The sequence below is a fragment of the Pogona vitticeps genome, chromosome 2 (genome assembly GCF_051106095.1).
Source record: "Pogona vitticeps strain Pit_001003342236 chromosome 2, PviZW2.1, whole genome shotgun sequence".
Lineage (NCBI taxonomy): Eukaryota > Metazoa > Chordata > Lepidosauria > Squamata > Agamidae > Pogona > Pogona vitticeps.
Window position 1 is genome coordinate 120,911,545 of NC_135784.1, and position 17,676 is coordinate 120,929,220.

The window sequence follows — 17,676 nt, forward strand, 5'->3', positions numbered from 1 at the left end:
AACCAAGCCCTGTGAAGAAGGTGTGCTATCTGTTCCACCTGAACTATGATAAATGATCAGTGCCTCCTGCATTATTATTCAAATAATAACAAAAAAAGAGAAGGAAACTAGCGCAAAATGCAGATCATTCTTTGTGTGGGCACCAACCTCCAAGGAGAAGAGTGAAATCTAAGAAAGAGCTACTTGAACACTACTACAGCACTAAAAGTTTGACCAGAAGAGGCCACACTATGTCTATGGAGAGTAAGAACTATTCCCCTAGCGAATGGATGGACCCAATTGAACAGATAGTACTTGAGCGTAACGCTGGATGGAATGTGTGGCAGTCTCTGAATGGTTACAAAGTGGAGTTGGATGGTCTAAGGACAATTTTGTCACTGAATGTGGGCATTTATCTGTTGGAGTAATAACATGTGAAGAAAACCAAATTAAGTGACATTTAATGGATTTTTAATAAGTAAATTTTAGTATAATCCTACATACTACAATGCCCTGACACAAATAAATTATTTGTTTCAGAGGCCAAGAAGATGGGGAAGGCCACTGATCTGCACCGACTTCCCAATGGATATGTGCAACTGGCCCTGCTCTGGTGTCATAAATTTTACTGACATCATTGAAAATGTATCCATTAGATTAGAAACAGGATAAGCTATTCTTTACTGAGTCAGACCATTGGCCCATCCAGTCCAGTCTAGCCGAGTCTGACTAACAGTGGCTTTCCAAGAGTGTTTCAACATATTTTTTTCTATCCTATCTGGAGATTACAGGATACTTTCTGCATGCAGATTTTTAAATATTTCTCAAAAAAATCAGAAGATGTGTGGTCCATAAAAGATCCTAGGGAATGAAACTGGCACTTGCCAATTTTTTCCACTTCTGATATCCGTGATTTCAGATATAGGCAATGTCTGAGTAGTAGAAGGAAGATTATGAAGATTCCCTTTACAATTGGTTCTGATCTCTTAGCATTTACAGTGACTGGCTGCAAGTCACCAGTGCTTCAGACAGAGGCTATTTACCAGCCATAGCTGGAGATGCCTCCACCTGATTGAGATGCTGGACTCTTTTGTACGCAAAAATAAATAAATAAATTTATTTATTTATTTATTACATTTCTATCCTGCCCATCTAGTTGTTTCGACTACTCTGGGCGGCAACATAGAATCTGCCACTGAGCTAAGTCTTGTCCATACGTTATACTAGTGAATGCTAAGGAGGCCTATTTATCTCTAAAACCAGAAGTGAGCAATTTTGTGTTCTTCAGATAGTCAACAATAGCTTGAAGGTGCTGGGTTGCGTAACTACAGTGTACATACCAGGATGTAATATATATGCATTGTAGCAGGTAACAGTTATCAATCACAACTATTTTGGTTCTTCAAAACAGAAAGGTAGTGAATGGAACAGTAAGAGAGACATTGTTTCACTTGAGTGTCCCTCCATTTTCCTTCTGTATACAGTCAAGCAAGGTCATTCTGAATAAGCAACATTTCCAAGGACTAATACGTCATTCTTGTTATTTCACCTACCAGCCACTTTTATATTTAGCAAGACTTGACAAGTTCACATTATGCTAAAACACTGGGCAACTGGAAATGAAATTTAGTTGCTAATCCTCAATCTGTTGGAGAGTACAGACTTCTACTTATATCTGAAGATATCCTGATGCAGCTTAGCAAAATCCTCATATGACCACAATATACTCTTTATATTCTATAACTGGTGTGCGTACAAACATATACACATTTACAAAGATAAAACCCATCAGCTTCATGCTTCTTAAATTTCCCCTTGAAACTAAACAGCTGATAGGTCCCATTATATTGTCTCTCACTTTACTGTTCTCTCTGAATTAAAAGAAAAAGAACAAAGATCCTCGCTCCATCCTCACCGCACACACAACAGTAGACTGCAATGCCAGAGTGTCCATGTGAAGTCCTTCTTCTCAGAAGACACTCATATACTGATAGGCATCCTTTCTTACAAGAGCTGTCCAGTTCAAGCCTGGATTTAAGAAATAAGTTCAGCATCCTGTTTAACACAACACAGTACAATACCTCATCGACAGAGTACTCTGCACAGTCTCCAGGTTGCTGTTACATAAACTGGATATTGACCCATGGAAATGAATAGGGCCTATGCTTGTGCTGGGAGAGACTGGATGATGCCTCCCTATGAATACATGCTCACTATGCATATCTAACAACTTTTGAAATCGATTATTTTTGCAGAAGCAGAATGCACATAGAAAATTCTGGCTGATAAAACCTAAAGAGTCAAAGCATGGACCTCAATGTTGCCCATCAACAGTACCTGGACAACAGCTTGAGTATCACAACAACTGAGCAACCTTCTACTTCTAAGAATGTAAGAAAAAGAAATATTGCAGAAAAGTATCTTCTGAAAAAATTGAACTCAGCACTGATTTTCATTCTTTATGTCTCAGCATTATGTCTCAGCATTCAGGGTTTCCCATTGGTGTAGTCAAGCACAGGACCATTGAGCCTCGCACATGATAATGGATTCTGAATTTTCTCCTTGTTTGAAACTGTTTTCAAAAGGAAATTATTTTCTGTCCAACTGAATGTGAATGGTTGTGGGGAAAAGATGGAAGAAATTTTGCCATAGCACTCATTCTAAGTGAAGACAGATCACCCCTTTAAAATTATCTCTTGCAATTAAGAAACCTGATAATGCATGGTTCCTAATCAGAGATGGGGACAGATATTAAAACGGATCGCTTTTTCTGATGAATATAGCCACTTCATATTTGTGGGTTCCAGAGACCCTCACGAATACAAAGGGATATTTACCCGTTTTTATTCATCCTTCGTATTAAAACAAAAAACAAACGAAAAATCATTCTGCCTACCAGCTGCCAATCACCTGATCAGCAGCAGAAAGGCAGCCACCACCCCACACAGCCACCCAATGCCACAGCCTACCCTCGCAACTCCTTCCTTTCCCTATCTTAGGCCCCACCCCACCCCACCAACACCCTCTTACCTTAATTGCTGCTGCCAAGCAGAGCCATGCATGTAAAAATTGAGACTGGCTGCCCTTTGCGAAGATGGCGGTTGCAGCTTCATTTAGGGTAGGGAAGCTGCAGCTGCCATCTTCGCAAAGGGCAGCCTGGATTCCCTTAGCCTGCCTTAAGGGAATCCAGGTTGCCCTTTGCAAAGATGGTAGGTGGAGCTTCCTTATCCTAAATGAAGCCATGGCCACCATCTTTGCAAAGAGCAGCTAGTCTCCCTTTTTACACCCCGTGGCTGAGAAGGCCTGATGGAGACATCAACATAAGCTATTAAAGTAAGAGGGTGTCGGTAGGAGTGGGGTGGGGGCTAAGGTAGGGAAAGGAAGGGGGTGTAGGGGTAGGCTGTTGGGGTGGCTGGCTGTGTGTGTGTGTGGGGGGCTGCCTATCAGCTTTTGATAGATGATCCACGACCGGTAGGCAGAATGAGCTTCTGTGATGTGTGGTAAACTCTCCTGGGGGGACCCAATTTGTGGGTGAATGACCCAGATGTCCGATACCTAATCTTCACCACAGTTTGCAGGCATGTTGGGGAAAGAAACAGGAAGCTCAGTGGTGTTTCTGGAGTCTCTAAGTACCTGGGGGGAGCTTTCCTGGGAGGTCCTCTGTGTGACTATATAACTTGGGGGTCCGTGATCTAATGTTCACCAAGCTTTCAGAAGTCATAGAAAAGTGTCTGATGAAGCTTCCCTGCAAATTTGGTGTCTCTAGGTGGTTGGGGGCCAGTGTTATAGCCATTTAAATTGCAGATGAATCAACGGATTGATTCATCGATTTGTCGAAGAATATTCATATTCATTGATCCATTAACCTTGACGAATAACAGATCAAAATGAATTGCCATTTTTTAATTTGTCCCCATCTCTATTCCTAATCATAGGGGTGACTTCTAAGTATGTTCAGCCAAATGCAAATATCCTTTTAGATCTTCATGTTAAATGTGCAAAAGTCAACAGAGTTCAAGATGTTGGAGGCAAGCAAGCATGCTTCCAACCAACTTTCAACCTACAGACAGTAGACATGTACAAATATCCCTTCAGAACTTGGTGCTAAATGTGCAAAAGTCAACAGACAGAGTTCAAGAATCTTCAAGTTCTGAATCTTTTCATATATTGTGTACCCAACCTTTCTGCCCAGGTGTTTAGAGCGTAATATAAGATGTTACTCCATGTTATCCATTCAGATCTAAGATGCATATTACATTAACACATAAATAACTAGTCCAATGCCATTTAGTAAAAATTACAGCTAAGGTTGAAGAACAGCAGAGTTAAACACCAGGGCAAATTTTGCAAATATTCTTCCACTCATTAGTTTGTTTGCCTCTGAGGGCTGCATGGCAACAAACCCTCAAGGCTTCAAAATAAGGAGCATGAATCTGGATGTATTTTTGCACATTTCAATCTGCATCAAACTGCAAGTACTGTATTTCTCACCTCTGCTATACTGCTCTGATCCTGCTGCCCATTTCAAAGCTTTTGGGGGCACAGCTAGAGTTGAATTAGGAATCCAGAAAGACAGTACTATGACTACAGATTTATGCCATAATATTCTGCTGAAGTCAATAATTTCATAAAATTATTTAATTATATATGAGATCCTTTTTTTGCCTGGGATTGCACAATGAATAAGTTCCTTCAAGTCATGACACCTTAGGGGGGGAAAAGGCTATAATGAAAACAGATGTGAAAATAGTCCAATGTTTTTTCACAGTGCTTTTGATACTGCACAAAGTATTTTTTCCCCTCCAAAGTAATAGAGGGTTTGATTTAATTTTATTATGGCATACAAATTATTTGAGTTTCCTACGCTGAACCAATTGGTCCAGACATTACCAAAAGTCAAAGGCTGCAATTGTTCATTGATTGGACTATGCAAATATCATTACATTTTAAAAAATATTTCTTGTTTTCTGGGTTCAAAGTAATTTTAATATTGGATGCAGAATGTACATATTCAAATATTTAAGAATTTTAGAGTTCAATCTTATGTTTGGGATGTTTAAAATGGCTGTTTTGTAAGACTTGTGATGTTCTAGAATAATCAAAAGAAGCAAATCTTTTCTTAATGCTCTTGTCGCTTTGCTTTCAATGCCACAGAATAATTGAAAGAAGTGTATGTAATAGCAGTACTTGTATTTATTCCTTATTTAAAAGAATAACTCACCCCTCACCTGATGTTTTCAGAGCAATGTGCGCAAAAATACGAATGAAACAATATAAAATTACAATTAAAAGGCACAATCAGAAGTTGAAATCACTAATATAGTACAGAGTAGAGGGTCATTCATTTATTTAAAATATTTTATACCACCTTTCTAAGGAAATCATCCCCAAGACAAAACACCTTCTCATTCTCCATTCACTCCATTATTCCAAGTCTGATTAAAGAACTTCAGGTGTTCACCCTTATGTGTTCTCAAAGTACAGTAAGATGAAAGTGGGCACATCTGCATATCCATGGGTCCTGCCCCAAAAAGCCTTTATGTGCATATATACCCAAATGTACATGTGACTAACAGCCCAGTTTTTCAGAATTCCTGATGAGTACTCACTATAAAGTCAGTAAATGCACAGTGGGAACATCTGAACAGAGCTGTGATAGGAAGTGTTTCTCAAATTACAAATTGAAGGGCAGGCACAGACAGAAGGCATGAATCGAATGATAAAGGAACTGTTTAATTCAATGCCTCAGTTACTTACATTCTCAAATACTAAACATCTTCTCCCCAGAAGAAGCATTACTTAAGCATCATTATATTTTAAAAAGTAGACTCAGAATAACATGATCTTCTCAAATCCTATTTGGGTCTTTGTAAATGAACACGATTTTCAGCAGATAGTCACTGGACTTCAGGCCAGAGAAGACCCTAATTACACCACAAATAGTCCCAACCACTTAGAGATATTGGGATCCTATCAAATGGTGAGGTATTGGGGCTAGAACTGGGTACCTTTTCACCTGGAAGAGTCCCAAACCTCATGTTTCATAGACAGCTTAATATCCTCAGACTGGTTTCTGGATCTGCCTAGACAGGAAGGAACAGAGGAGTGTTTCCCATTCTGTTAAACTTTAAGCAAAAAGGTCTTCCTGAGCTCTGGTGTATTTGGTTGGTTGTCCATCAGCCATGACTAATGGCTTGCTTTGGTTACTGCTTTGTCTTACAGTCCTGACTCACTCCGCATAGTTCTGACTTGCTGTTTTCTTAACTTCTGAGTAACCTCAAATGGCTACCTTCAGCCCAGTTCTTACAAATTCAGAAGTCATTCTTAGCCTCACCATATAAATACAATTTCACATTAACTGAGCTCCTATAAAAAAGCATATTGGCATAGGAGCTGTGTGTGCGTAGGCCTCAATAGGTGTATGCTTGAAGTACATGATGTGGCCTCCTCATATTGTACACAGAATATGATTTTGGAGGCTGTAAATGATCCAGCCCTCAGAGGAATTTTGCGCTCTCCTAATGTTTAGAATGAAAAGCTCCCAAGTCCCATTCCTGGTGGGACAGGTGATAGTTGTAGCACAAAACAACTTGGACTGTAGAAGCTTCTGTACTACTGCTTTAGATTCACTATGAAATAATTTAATCGGCCTTAATTTTCACAGGTATAATTTAGAACTCACAAAAAGACATAAGACATAAGACATAAGACATAAGAAATTTATTTGTCATTGCGCTCACAAGTGGGTGCAATGAAATGAGGTGCTCTTCCCCAAGGTAAAACTGGACAACACTACAAAAAAAAGTTAAAATATACACAACTTTCACCATCCAAATATAGATACCCCATTTTCTCTCAGCAATTAAAATTCCACCAAAAACCTATGGCCCCGCATTTAAACTCAATACTGCACTTGGGTAAAAACTGTTCTTGAATCTGCTTGTCCTTGCTTTCAATACCCTGAATCTCCTTCCTGATGGTAATAGTTTAAAGAGCTGATATCCCGGATGAGAGGAGTCTTTCAGTATGTTAGATATCTTCCTCTTACATCTGTTCTTATACAATTCTTCCAAAGAGAGGAGTGAACAGCCAATGATGTTTTGGGCCGTCTTAATCACCCTTTGAATTGCCTTTTTCTCTGCCACTGTGCAGCTCGTGAACCATACACAGAGACAGTAGGATAATATGCTCTCAATCAAACTCCGATAGAAGGTGATTAACAAACTCTCAGTCAATTGTTGCTTTCTAAGAATCCTTAGAAAATACAACGGTTGTTGTGCCTTCCTGATTAACGCAGCGGTGTTTGCACTCCAAGTCAGGTCATTTGTTATGATAGTCCCAAGAAACTTACATTCAACCACCTGTTCCACACAAACTCCATCTATATACAGTGGCTGAATGTCTGCTCTTTTTTTCCTATAGTCCACTATGAATTCCTTGGTTTTTTGGATGTTAAATAAAAGATTGGTTTTTTTGCACCAGCGGGATAGCTGTAATACCTCGTCCCGATACGCAGACTCATAAGAGACTCATAAGAGAGATAAGTCCTACTAGTGTAGTATCATCTGCAAATTTGATAATCCTATTATCAAAAAAGACCTATTGGCACAACAACAGTGCAATATATATAGCAGTAGTTAGCATCAAAAGACCAGGTTTTTGATATAAGGGTTTCGAGCTTCGTTAAGAAATAAGCCACTTCATATATTTTTAAGGACCATGTTAGTCATTACTAGTAATCAACTCATTTTTATTTTCAGAATACTGCTAAAATTCTGAGTCATGTGTATGCAAATTGGTCCATCACATTTGCTGGCTACTGTTACAGCAAGGATTTTTCTTTCTTCTTCTTCTATTTTTTCCCTTTCTTTTGATAGATCTCAGTACACTGATCTTGAAAAATGTTCACCAAAGATAGACTATTTCTGCTAATATAAGTGCCACAGAAATTTATTTGGGGTGGGTTTTTTTTTTTTTTAAAAAAAATCTTCATACTTCATATATGATCATAGTCAACAATCTTTTTCATCAGAGTCTGGTTTGGGTTGTTTTCCTAAATACATCTAGGCAAGATTTATATGTTTACAATCTGGGTATGTAAGTAACTTTGAGGTGAATACTCCCCATACTATGTAATAGCATTTACATGCAATAATCATGAGGAATGTTAGACAATGTACTTAGGTGACCCTGGAAAGGTGACACCAACATAGAAAGAAAATATATAATCTACAAGCCTTTACAGTTCTTGAATAACATACACAAATCTGCCAAAGGGTTGGGGCCCTAAAATGCAGTCACTGTTTGAACAGAAAATATATTTCTGTCTATGACTTAGACTTATTTGCCAAGCACAACCCTACCTTAAGTTCACCATGTCTCTAAGAGGACTCAGACAGAAAGTCACCAGGGCTTCACAACGGCAGCAATTCTGCCACTGTCTCTCTAGTTATCTTACATATCTGGAGAATTTCAGAAAAGAACATCTGGAGGACCAACAGTTCCCCAACCCTTGTCTCCAAACTCGAGTGTGAAGTGGAACACCAAACCATGCCGTACATGTGTTCACATGTACAAAGAACTGAAGGGACTTGGAAGACTGTTGAAGTATTGAACATCCATGATTTCCAATGGGGAAAATTTTTAGCTTGTTTAAAGAGCTGCCACTTTTTAGCTTGTTTAAGGAGTTAGATTAGTACTTCGTTGTCGGTGCTGCTTTAAAAAAGTAATTAGATAATAAAATACTTGAAAGACATATGAGATGGGACCAACAAGAAGAGAGGAGTTATATCACTCATAGTTACTGATGTCACAGGCACTAATCAATCAGTAAACAGAATACTAATCAGAGAAGGTAGAAATCATGTTTTCGCAGAAATGGGGCTACTTTCATTTTTGGGTTCCAGCTCCTTGAATACCCTAAGAAGCATGGCCAAAAATATGAGTGTTAGAAAAATGTATTTGCTTGCAAGGAAAACAATGACCTAAAGAAAGATATTCATATTTCCCCTTACCCATGTGCTAACAAACAGTGAATTATTTTCACAAAATATGTTTTGATCTTTGTTTGACCATTTCGAGCACTCAGGATAGCAATCCTATGCACAGATGATTATGGCTGGGACTCCATGGTCCAGGTTTGGTCCTGGAGGTGTTAATGAACAACTTCTCCCATCATCCTGCACCACTTAGTCATGCTGCCTGGGGATGATGGGAAAATGGAGCAAGTTCCAAGAGTTCTGCAGTCCTCCTCTTTAGGATGTGGTACAACTGGAGAGATATTCTCAGGAGTGATCTGGAAGCATCAATGATACAGGTATACCACTACGTATCTGACGCCAGTGCAAGAACATGCCAGTGTAATATTATTCTACAAAGGGTATCTCAGTGGAGAAGTAAGTTTAATCTGAAGCCGAAAGTCCCTCAGGCCCAATACTGACAAAAGAAACAGTGTGAGCTAACAGACATTTGCTGAATTTAACTGGAACCAAAACACACAGCATCCACCTTCCCTTTCAGCTTCTTCACACCCCATAACAAAGCATAAGAACCTAGTTACCTCTAACACAAAACAATCATAGTAATACATAAACTTAAAAATGCCATACACTTCTTTTCTGCCATGAAACCATTTATTTCCCCATGAATATGGGGTAAATAGAGATATTTTGAAGTGCTAGGCCACATACCTATTCAAACCTATCATAGAAAGCTCCTCACTCAGATGACAGGGTATCTGCTTCTCCTGATAAAAGACAAAATGACCTCAGTGTAATGAGCACCATTCACCAGTTTTTTTTCAATAACTCTTGGACAGAGATAGTTTGGCCACAGCTATCCCAGTTTTAAAGATCAAATCCACATGGTGGAGTGTGCTCCTGTCGCTTGTCCCAGCTCCTGCCAACCTAGCAGTTCGAAAGCATGCATATGCGAGTAGATAAAGAGGTACCACCCCAGTGGGAAGGTAAAGGTATTCTGTATTCTAGTTGCACTAGCCACGTGACCACAGAAAACTGTCTACAGACAAATGCCGGTTCTATAGCTTGGAAACGGGGATGAGCACCACACCCTAGAGTCGGACACGACTGGACTTAAATGTCAAGGGGAACCTTTACCTTTATCCCAGTTTTGGTAACTTTTGTGACAGACTTTTGCAATGCACTGTACTTAGGCCTGCCTTTAGAACAATGGTTCCCAGCCTCGGGTCTCCAGATGTTCTTGCACTACAACTTCCAGGAATCCTGGCACAGCTAGTGGTGAAGACTTCCAGGAGTTTTAGTCCAAGAACATCTGGGAACCACTGATGTAGAAGCTGGATAGTCTTTTGTCAGGGATGCTGCAGTTGCATCCTTTACCACACATCTTATGTGAGGGCGGATTCCAAGGACCCTCCCAATTAGGACAGAAAGACTGTTCCTATTGGCTCACAGTTCTTTCCATGGGCCAGTTCAAAATGCTGATGCTTAGCCCGAAAAACCTAGACAATTTGCAATCTCTTGCCTAAAGGACTATCACCATCCACATCTATCTGCCTATGCAGTTACTGAGATAATACTCAGAGGCCCTCTTCCAGGTGTTCAGCAACATGTGAGATGAGACAAATGGAAGATGGAAAGAAAGCCTTCTCAATTGTGGCACATCATATATAGATCTTCTACAATACAGCTTGACCAAAATCATCTTGTGTAACTATGCAAATAGCATAACATTTGGAGACAAATAGTCCTAGGTAATCACAGGAGACAGTATCAATTGCATATAGAGTTATATCATACTGGTGTGTATGCAACTGATGATGTGTACAATGATTTCTTAATATGGAGCAATTTGCCTCCAAAAGCTACATTAGTTTGTGCTACACCAGCATAACTAGATAAGAGAATTTGGGTCATGGTTTATTTAATATTTCAATATTGGGGTTTTCTGCTAGCCTCTTTTGTAGTGCTTGTTTTCAACAATATTATATAGTTTGATGTTTTAAATTACTAGTTTGTTTGAAATATTGTAGCCTTCAGGATAGTTCACAGTGCCATGCCTCTTCATTTTACAAAAAGTGAAATCAGCAAGGTGACAAGATCTGAGAGAATAAATTTAAACTGCAGTCACAGCATGCAAAATGTTTTGGCTCAGGTGATAACCAGCAGCTGGAAAGGGATAGGTGCAGTCCTTAAATGTGGATGACTTCTCCAGAATAAATAGATGGTGGTTGTAGGTTGAGGCCTATAGCCATAGAAGACAGCTACTTTCCAATGATTTATTACCAGACTAATAGAAAGGTTTTGGAAGAGGAAAAAAAGTTAGTTCTTTTACATTTCTTGTTGTTGTTGTAAACTGGAATTTTTGAGTACAAACATCTCACACTCCAAATATGAGAAACAAAAAGGAAGAGATTCAATAGCCCTAGCAACTCCAAAATATCCTCTGACAGAGCCACCCATACTAAAAAGCAGTCCAGATGTTTAAGGCCATTATAGTGGCCCAATATTCTCTTGGGAATTTATCAAGAAATACTGCATTCCTTTGAAATCCAATAAAAACTGTAGAAAACTCATTTTATAAAAGAATATATTCCCTCCCCCAACAATTCATTCCATTGTTGGATTTATTACTAAAACAATGTTCTCATCTCTATTTCAGATTTATGCAATACATATGATGATAGAAATATAAGGAGAAAATATATTTGTTGTTAAATACTTGGTTCTACAAGACTAACATAGTCCTATAAAACAGAAAGTAATAATGATGATATGGATATGATCAGATAGTGGAGAATTATGTTTCTATAATATTAGTAATATGTTTAATAATAATCCTTATATATAAGGGTTATTATTAAACATATTACTAATATTATAGAAATATAATACTTCACTATATATAAGAAATATAATAATATTTCTATTATTATTCAGTGTGCTTGATTTTGAATATCTAAAATCAAATTCTAGCACTAGAGATAGCATGATGTTATTTGTCATTGCCCAAACAACTATCTTGACTGTCTCCAATATGGCAGGTAAAAGGGGAGTGAGCCAAGGAAGTGAACATTAGAGCTTTATTGTTGCAAAATATGACAACAAAAGGAAGGAGGAACTTCTTCCTGCCTTTCTGCATCATCAGCAGAGACTGAATTCCTGCCACTGTGGTGGGAAAGGCCTTCAGGACGTGAATGGCTGGGTATTTGGCAATGTTTCATTGTTTTTGACACCATGCCTGCTAAAAGCACAATCCACCATTCTGGGATCAAAATGCTGAGTTCATAGGTCCAGGGCTTAGCAGGGCACTGAGCATTGCTTCCCATTCCATCCTGCTCTGCCATCTTTTTATTTCTTTTCTGCCCTTATATTCTTAAATAGAAATAACATATTTATATATAGCATCATGTATAAAATATGTACAATGTATACAATCTGTCTCTCCTTCTCTGCCCCCGACCCAAACTAACAGTACTCACAATGGATATATATAAAAAACGCACCCATTATAATGTCAATGTAAATATTTGCTTGAGAGAGAGAGAGAGAAACTACCGCCAGGCATGATCCTGCCTCCTCCTCCTTGACATGCCTTCACTACCAACCAATTCCACTGGGATGGAATTCTGGCCCAGGGATGGCATCCCTTTTTATTATTATTATTTAGGATGAGGAAGAGGAAGGGAGGGCTGCCTTTTGCTCAGCACCCTGGGCCCAGCAGAAAAAGGCAGCACCTGACTATGCAGAACCTAAACAACAAAATAGACAATTAAGGATCAATCCACACAGGCAACGATGCTATGGCTTCCTCCAGAGGCACCGCACACACGGCGATCTTCCCAAGCAGGCTTTGGCCGGTGCAGAATTCCTGGCACGGAAACGACTGGTAAATTGAGGGGGGGGGGTTGCGTTTCATTCGAATGACACCTCTCCTCTTCCTCCCCCCCCCCAAAAAAAATAATCTCATCGACTACCCTTTGTATTCGCTCAGCTGCCCCTTCTTTCCAGGCTAGCGATGGAGAGATGTTGCGTCCATTGTGAGAAAGATACAGAATAACATACATACATATATACATAAATACATATATTTATTTATATCGCTAAGATGGGGGGGGAGGGTGGACGCCGCAGCTGGCCAGCATCCTCTTTCCACCCTCGTGCATTCATAATCGGCCCCTTCTCCCCCCTCCCCCTCCTCCATCTTCCCCCCCACCTCACCCCAAGCCTTCCCCTAACCCTCGGTAGGGAAAAAAAAAAGGCAGAAAGCCCAGCTTACCCCTGGATGAGCGAGACCAGCAGCAACGCCCGCACCATCATTTTGAGGGCAGGAGACGCTGCATCCAGCGGAGGAGAAAGGCAGCCTCGGCTTGGCGGATGCGGAGGACTCATTCTCGTTCTCTTTCTTTCCCCCTCAGTCCTCTTTCCCGCCCCCTTTTTGCCTCTTCTCGGTCGCAGACGGATCCGTCCCCTTCTTTTTTTAGTCCTCTGCAATAAGGACGGGGGCTGGGGCTGCCCCCCCCTGTTTCTTCCCTCCCTCCCTCCCGTTACCAGGTCCCGCCAGGGAAACGAGACATGGCTCGCTCGCTCGCTCGGGCTCTCCCTGACGCCCAATCAAATATCCGAGGCTACAAGGGGAGGGGAGGGGGTCAGGGAAGGGAAGGGGTTAAAAGGCAGCTCTCTGCAAAACACTCCCCCCCCCCCGCTGATAATAATGTTGAGAATTAATAAATCTATAGATAAAGGCAAGGACCAGCTCTGGCCAATCCCAGCAGCAATAGCAGGCGCTTCCCAATTTAGAGGAATAGCGTTACTGTACGGGAGCAGGCGGGGCGGCAAAAGGGTTTTTTTTTGGGGGGGGGGAGAAGATGCTCACGTACGAGCTCCTGCAGCTTGGCAGGGGATGGAGGGAAGGAGGAAGGAGCCCACCCTCTCTCTAGCACGGAGAAGGAGGTGGGGGGAACAAACGAAGAACAGACGGGAGGAGAACAGCCTCTGCCTCGTTGCAGATTTAAAGTCGGAGGTCAAAGTGGAAGCGGTGCCCCGTAAGCGGCGGCGGCGGTGCTGCTTGCAGCTGCTGAGGCGAACCCAGCGCTCTTGTCTCCGCCGCCGCCGCCGCCGCCGCCGCTCCTGCCGCAGCCTGAGCGCAACACATGCGTGGTGGTGTCAGTCGAGCTTGGGTGGTTGGGGCGCTCGTTCTCCCGCGCTCTGGCGCCTGCCTGCCCTCCTCTCCGCCACTTCTCGCCTGACGGGGCAGCGCTTGGGAGCTGAGGGTGGGGGGGGGATGATTTCAGACGAAATGGGGGAAGAGGGCAAGACGCCCAGCCCCATTTTGGGGGAAAAGGAGAGGGAACCGATTCTCTGACAGACAGCACACACATGCGCTCACACCCGCGCGCTCCGGCGTGTTTTATGGCTGCGAAGGGAAGGAGCAGGATGGTAGTGGCGGCGGTTGCTAAGCAACACTAGAAGTTGTGAGGGTTGGTTGGGGGTGAATCCCCGGGAAAGGGGGCTGGCAATGAGGAAAGGGGTTGGGGTGAAGGGCAAGAGGGAGCTCCTCTCTCTTCCCACCCCCACCCGTAACCCGGAGCTGGTAACCCGGAGCAGCAAGCAAGTTGACTGGGGTGCCAGGGTCACCAGCCTTGGCACTCTTTGGACAGGGAGCGAAATAGGTAGCCTGTGACCCGCTAACAGAGCCGGCCCTCCTCTTTGTCCAAGTGGGGTGGCTGCCTGAAGCCCCTGACCGGCTCCACACTCTGGTTTTTCTTTTCAGTGGAGAAGATATGCTTTCGACTCCACCTGGGCACCTGCATAAATAACAGTGCTAGCAGCACTGGCGTCAAGCTATGCTGGCTCCGCTGTTGCTTGAAAAGGGTTTTCAAATTGCAGTGCCGGTGGAAAGGAAAGACAGAGAGACTCTTAGTAGACAATTTGCCTATGGCTAAGCTCCAGGATCGAACCAAAGGACATAATGTGCATATGTACTGTAAAAGTGCTTGAGATTAAGCTATGAGGCAAGCTGTTTATTGCAAACAGGAGTGGCATTGGCTACAGTGTTGTGCTTTTACTTGGGAACAAGTCCTACTTACCCTGTTCTGCTGAAAAGAAGACCCAACCTGAAAATAAGCCCTAGTATGGTTTTTCAGGATGCTTGTAATATAAGCCCTACCCCAAAAATAAGCCCCCGTTAAGTGAAACCCCGACCTCCACCATTGTGCACCAACCAGAAGAAGTTGACATGACTGTATTTGAATAAATGTAGATTTGTGTGTGTGTGTGTGTGTGTGTGTGTGTGTGTGTGTGTGCGTGCGTGCGTGTGTGTGTGTGTGTATTTATATATTTTAAAAAATTAAAACATCCCGTGAAAATAAGCCCTAATGCAGTTTTTGGAGCAAAAATCAATATAATACCCTGTCTTATTTTTGGGGAAGCACGGTAAAATTATAAACTTTATGTTGGCATAGGTACGAATATGCTGTTTAGATTGCGTTTCTGTGCAGATTTGCCCAGGAGAAAGTTTTTCAGAGCACAATAATGACGTGCTTCTCAGTGAATATGAACAGGATTGCACTGTAATTTGTTGTTTAGTCGTTTAGTCGTGTCTGACTCCTTGTGACCCCATGGACCAGAGCACACCAGGCCCTCCTGTCTTCCACTGCCTCCCGGAGTTGGATCAAATACATGTTGGTCGCTTCAATGACACTGTCCAACCATTTTGTCCTCTGTCGTCCCCTTCTCCTCTTGCCCTCACACTTTCCCAACATCAGGGTATTTTCCAGGAAGTCTTCTTGTGAGCTAGCCAAAGTATTGGAGCCTCAACTTCAGGATCTGTCCTTCCAGTGAGCACTCAGGGTTGATTTCCTTTAGAATGGATAAGATTGTTCTCTTTGCAGTCCAGGGGACTCTCAAGAGCCTCTCCAGCACCACAATTCAAAAGCATCAATTCTTCGGCGGTCAGCTTTCTTTATGGTCCAGCTCTCGATTCCACACATCACTACTGGAAAAACCATAGCTTTGACTATGCAGACTTTTGTCGGAAAGGTGCGGTCTCTGCTTTTTAAGATGCTGTGTAGGATTGTCATCGGTTTCCTCCCAAGAAGCAGGCAGCTTTTAATTTCGTGGCTGCTGTCACCATTTGCAGTGATCAGGGATCCCAAGATGGTAAAGTCTGTCACTGCCTCCATATCTTCCCCTTCTATTTCCCAGGAGGTGATGGGATCAGTGGCCATGATCTTAGTTTTTTTGATGTTGAGTTTCAGACCATTTTTGCGCTCTTCTCTTTCACTCTTATTAAGACGCTCTTTAATTCCTCCTCACTTTCTGCCATCAGAGTGGTACCATCTGCAAATCTGAGGTTGTTGATATTTCTTCTAGCAATCTTAATTCTGGCTTGGGATTCCTCCAGTTCAGCCTTCCGCATGATGTATTCTGCATATAAGTTAAATAAGCAGGGAGACAATATACAGCCTTGCCATACTCCTTTCCCAGTTTTGAACCAATCAGTTGTTCCATATCCAGTTCTAACTGTTGCTTCTTGTTCCACATATAGATTTCTCAGGAGATAGATAAAGTGGTCAGGCACTACCATTTCTTTAAGGACTTGCCATAGTTTACTGTGGTCCACACAATCAAAGGCTTTTGCATAATCAGTGAAGCAGAAGTAGATGTTTTTCTGGAACTCTCTGGCTTTCTCCATAATCCAGTACATGTTAACAATTTGGTCTCTAGTTCCTCTGCTCCTTCGAAATCCAGCTTGTACTTCTGGGAGTTCTCAGTCCACATACTGCTGAAGCCTGCCTTAGGGGATTTTGAGCATAACCTTGCTAGAGTGTGAAATGAGTGCAATTGTATGGAACATTCTTTGGCACTGCCCTTCTTTGGGATTGGGATGTAGAATGATCTTTTCCAGTCCTCTGGCCACTGTTGAGTTTTCCAAACTTGTTGGCATATGGAATGTAACACCTTAACAGCATCATCTTTTAAGATTTTAAATAGTTCAACTGGAATGTCATCACCTCCACTGGCCTTGTTGTTAGACATGCTTTCTAAGGCCCACTTGACTTCACTTAACAGGATGTCTGGCTCAATGTCAGCAACCACCCTATCTGGGTTGTCCAGAACATCCAGATCTTTCTGGTATAATTCCTCTGTGTATTATTGCTACCTCTTCTTGATGTATTTTGCTTCCCTTAGGTCCGTACCATTTTTATCCTCTATCATGCCCATCTTTGCACGAAATGTTCCTTTAATATCTCCAATTTTCTTGAACAAATCTCAGGTTTTTCCCTTTCTATTATTTTCCTCTATATCTTTGCACTGTTCATTTAAGAAGGCCCTCTGTCTCTCTTTGCTATTCTTTGGAAGTCAGCATTCCATTTTCTGTAACTTTCCACATCTCCCTTGCATATTGTTTCCCTTCTCTTTTCTGCTATTTGTAAGGCCTCGTTGGACAGCCACTTTTCTTGCCTTTCCTTTTCTTTGGGATGGTTTTTGTTGCTGCCTCCTGTACAATGTTACGAGCCTCCATCCATAGTTCTTCATGCACTCTGTCCACCAAATCTAATTCCTTACATCTGTTCTTCATGTCCACTGTGTATTCATAAGGGATTTGGTTTAGATTCTACCTGACTAGCCCAGTGGTTTTTCCTACTTTCTTCAATTTAAGCTTGAATTTTGCTATGAGAAGCTGATGAACAGAGCTGCAGTCAGCTCCAGGTCTTGT

The 17,676-nt window shown here is 41.7% G+C and overlaps 1 protein-coding gene across 4 annotated transcripts in view; it reads right to left on the bottom strand.

The window, feature by feature from the left end:
* Window positions 1–14,051, bottom strand: part of GABRG2 (gamma-aminobutyric acid type A receptor subunit gamma2) — an 88,161-nt gene extending 74,110 nt beyond the window's left edge. For 3 of the 4 annotated variants that reach the window (XM_072990285.2, XM_072990283.2, XM_072990282.2), the window contains exon 1: window positions 13,234–14,043. In XM_072990285.2, the coding sequence (XP_072846386.1) occupies window positions 13,234–13,346 (113 nt within the window). In that variant the 5' untranslated portion in view covers window positions 13,347–14,043. Of the gene's footprint in view, window positions 1–13,233 lie in introns of all 4 variants that reach the window. The other variant, XM_072990284.2, reaches the window with a different exon arrangement.
* Window positions 14,052–17,676: the final 3,625 nt, after the last annotated feature.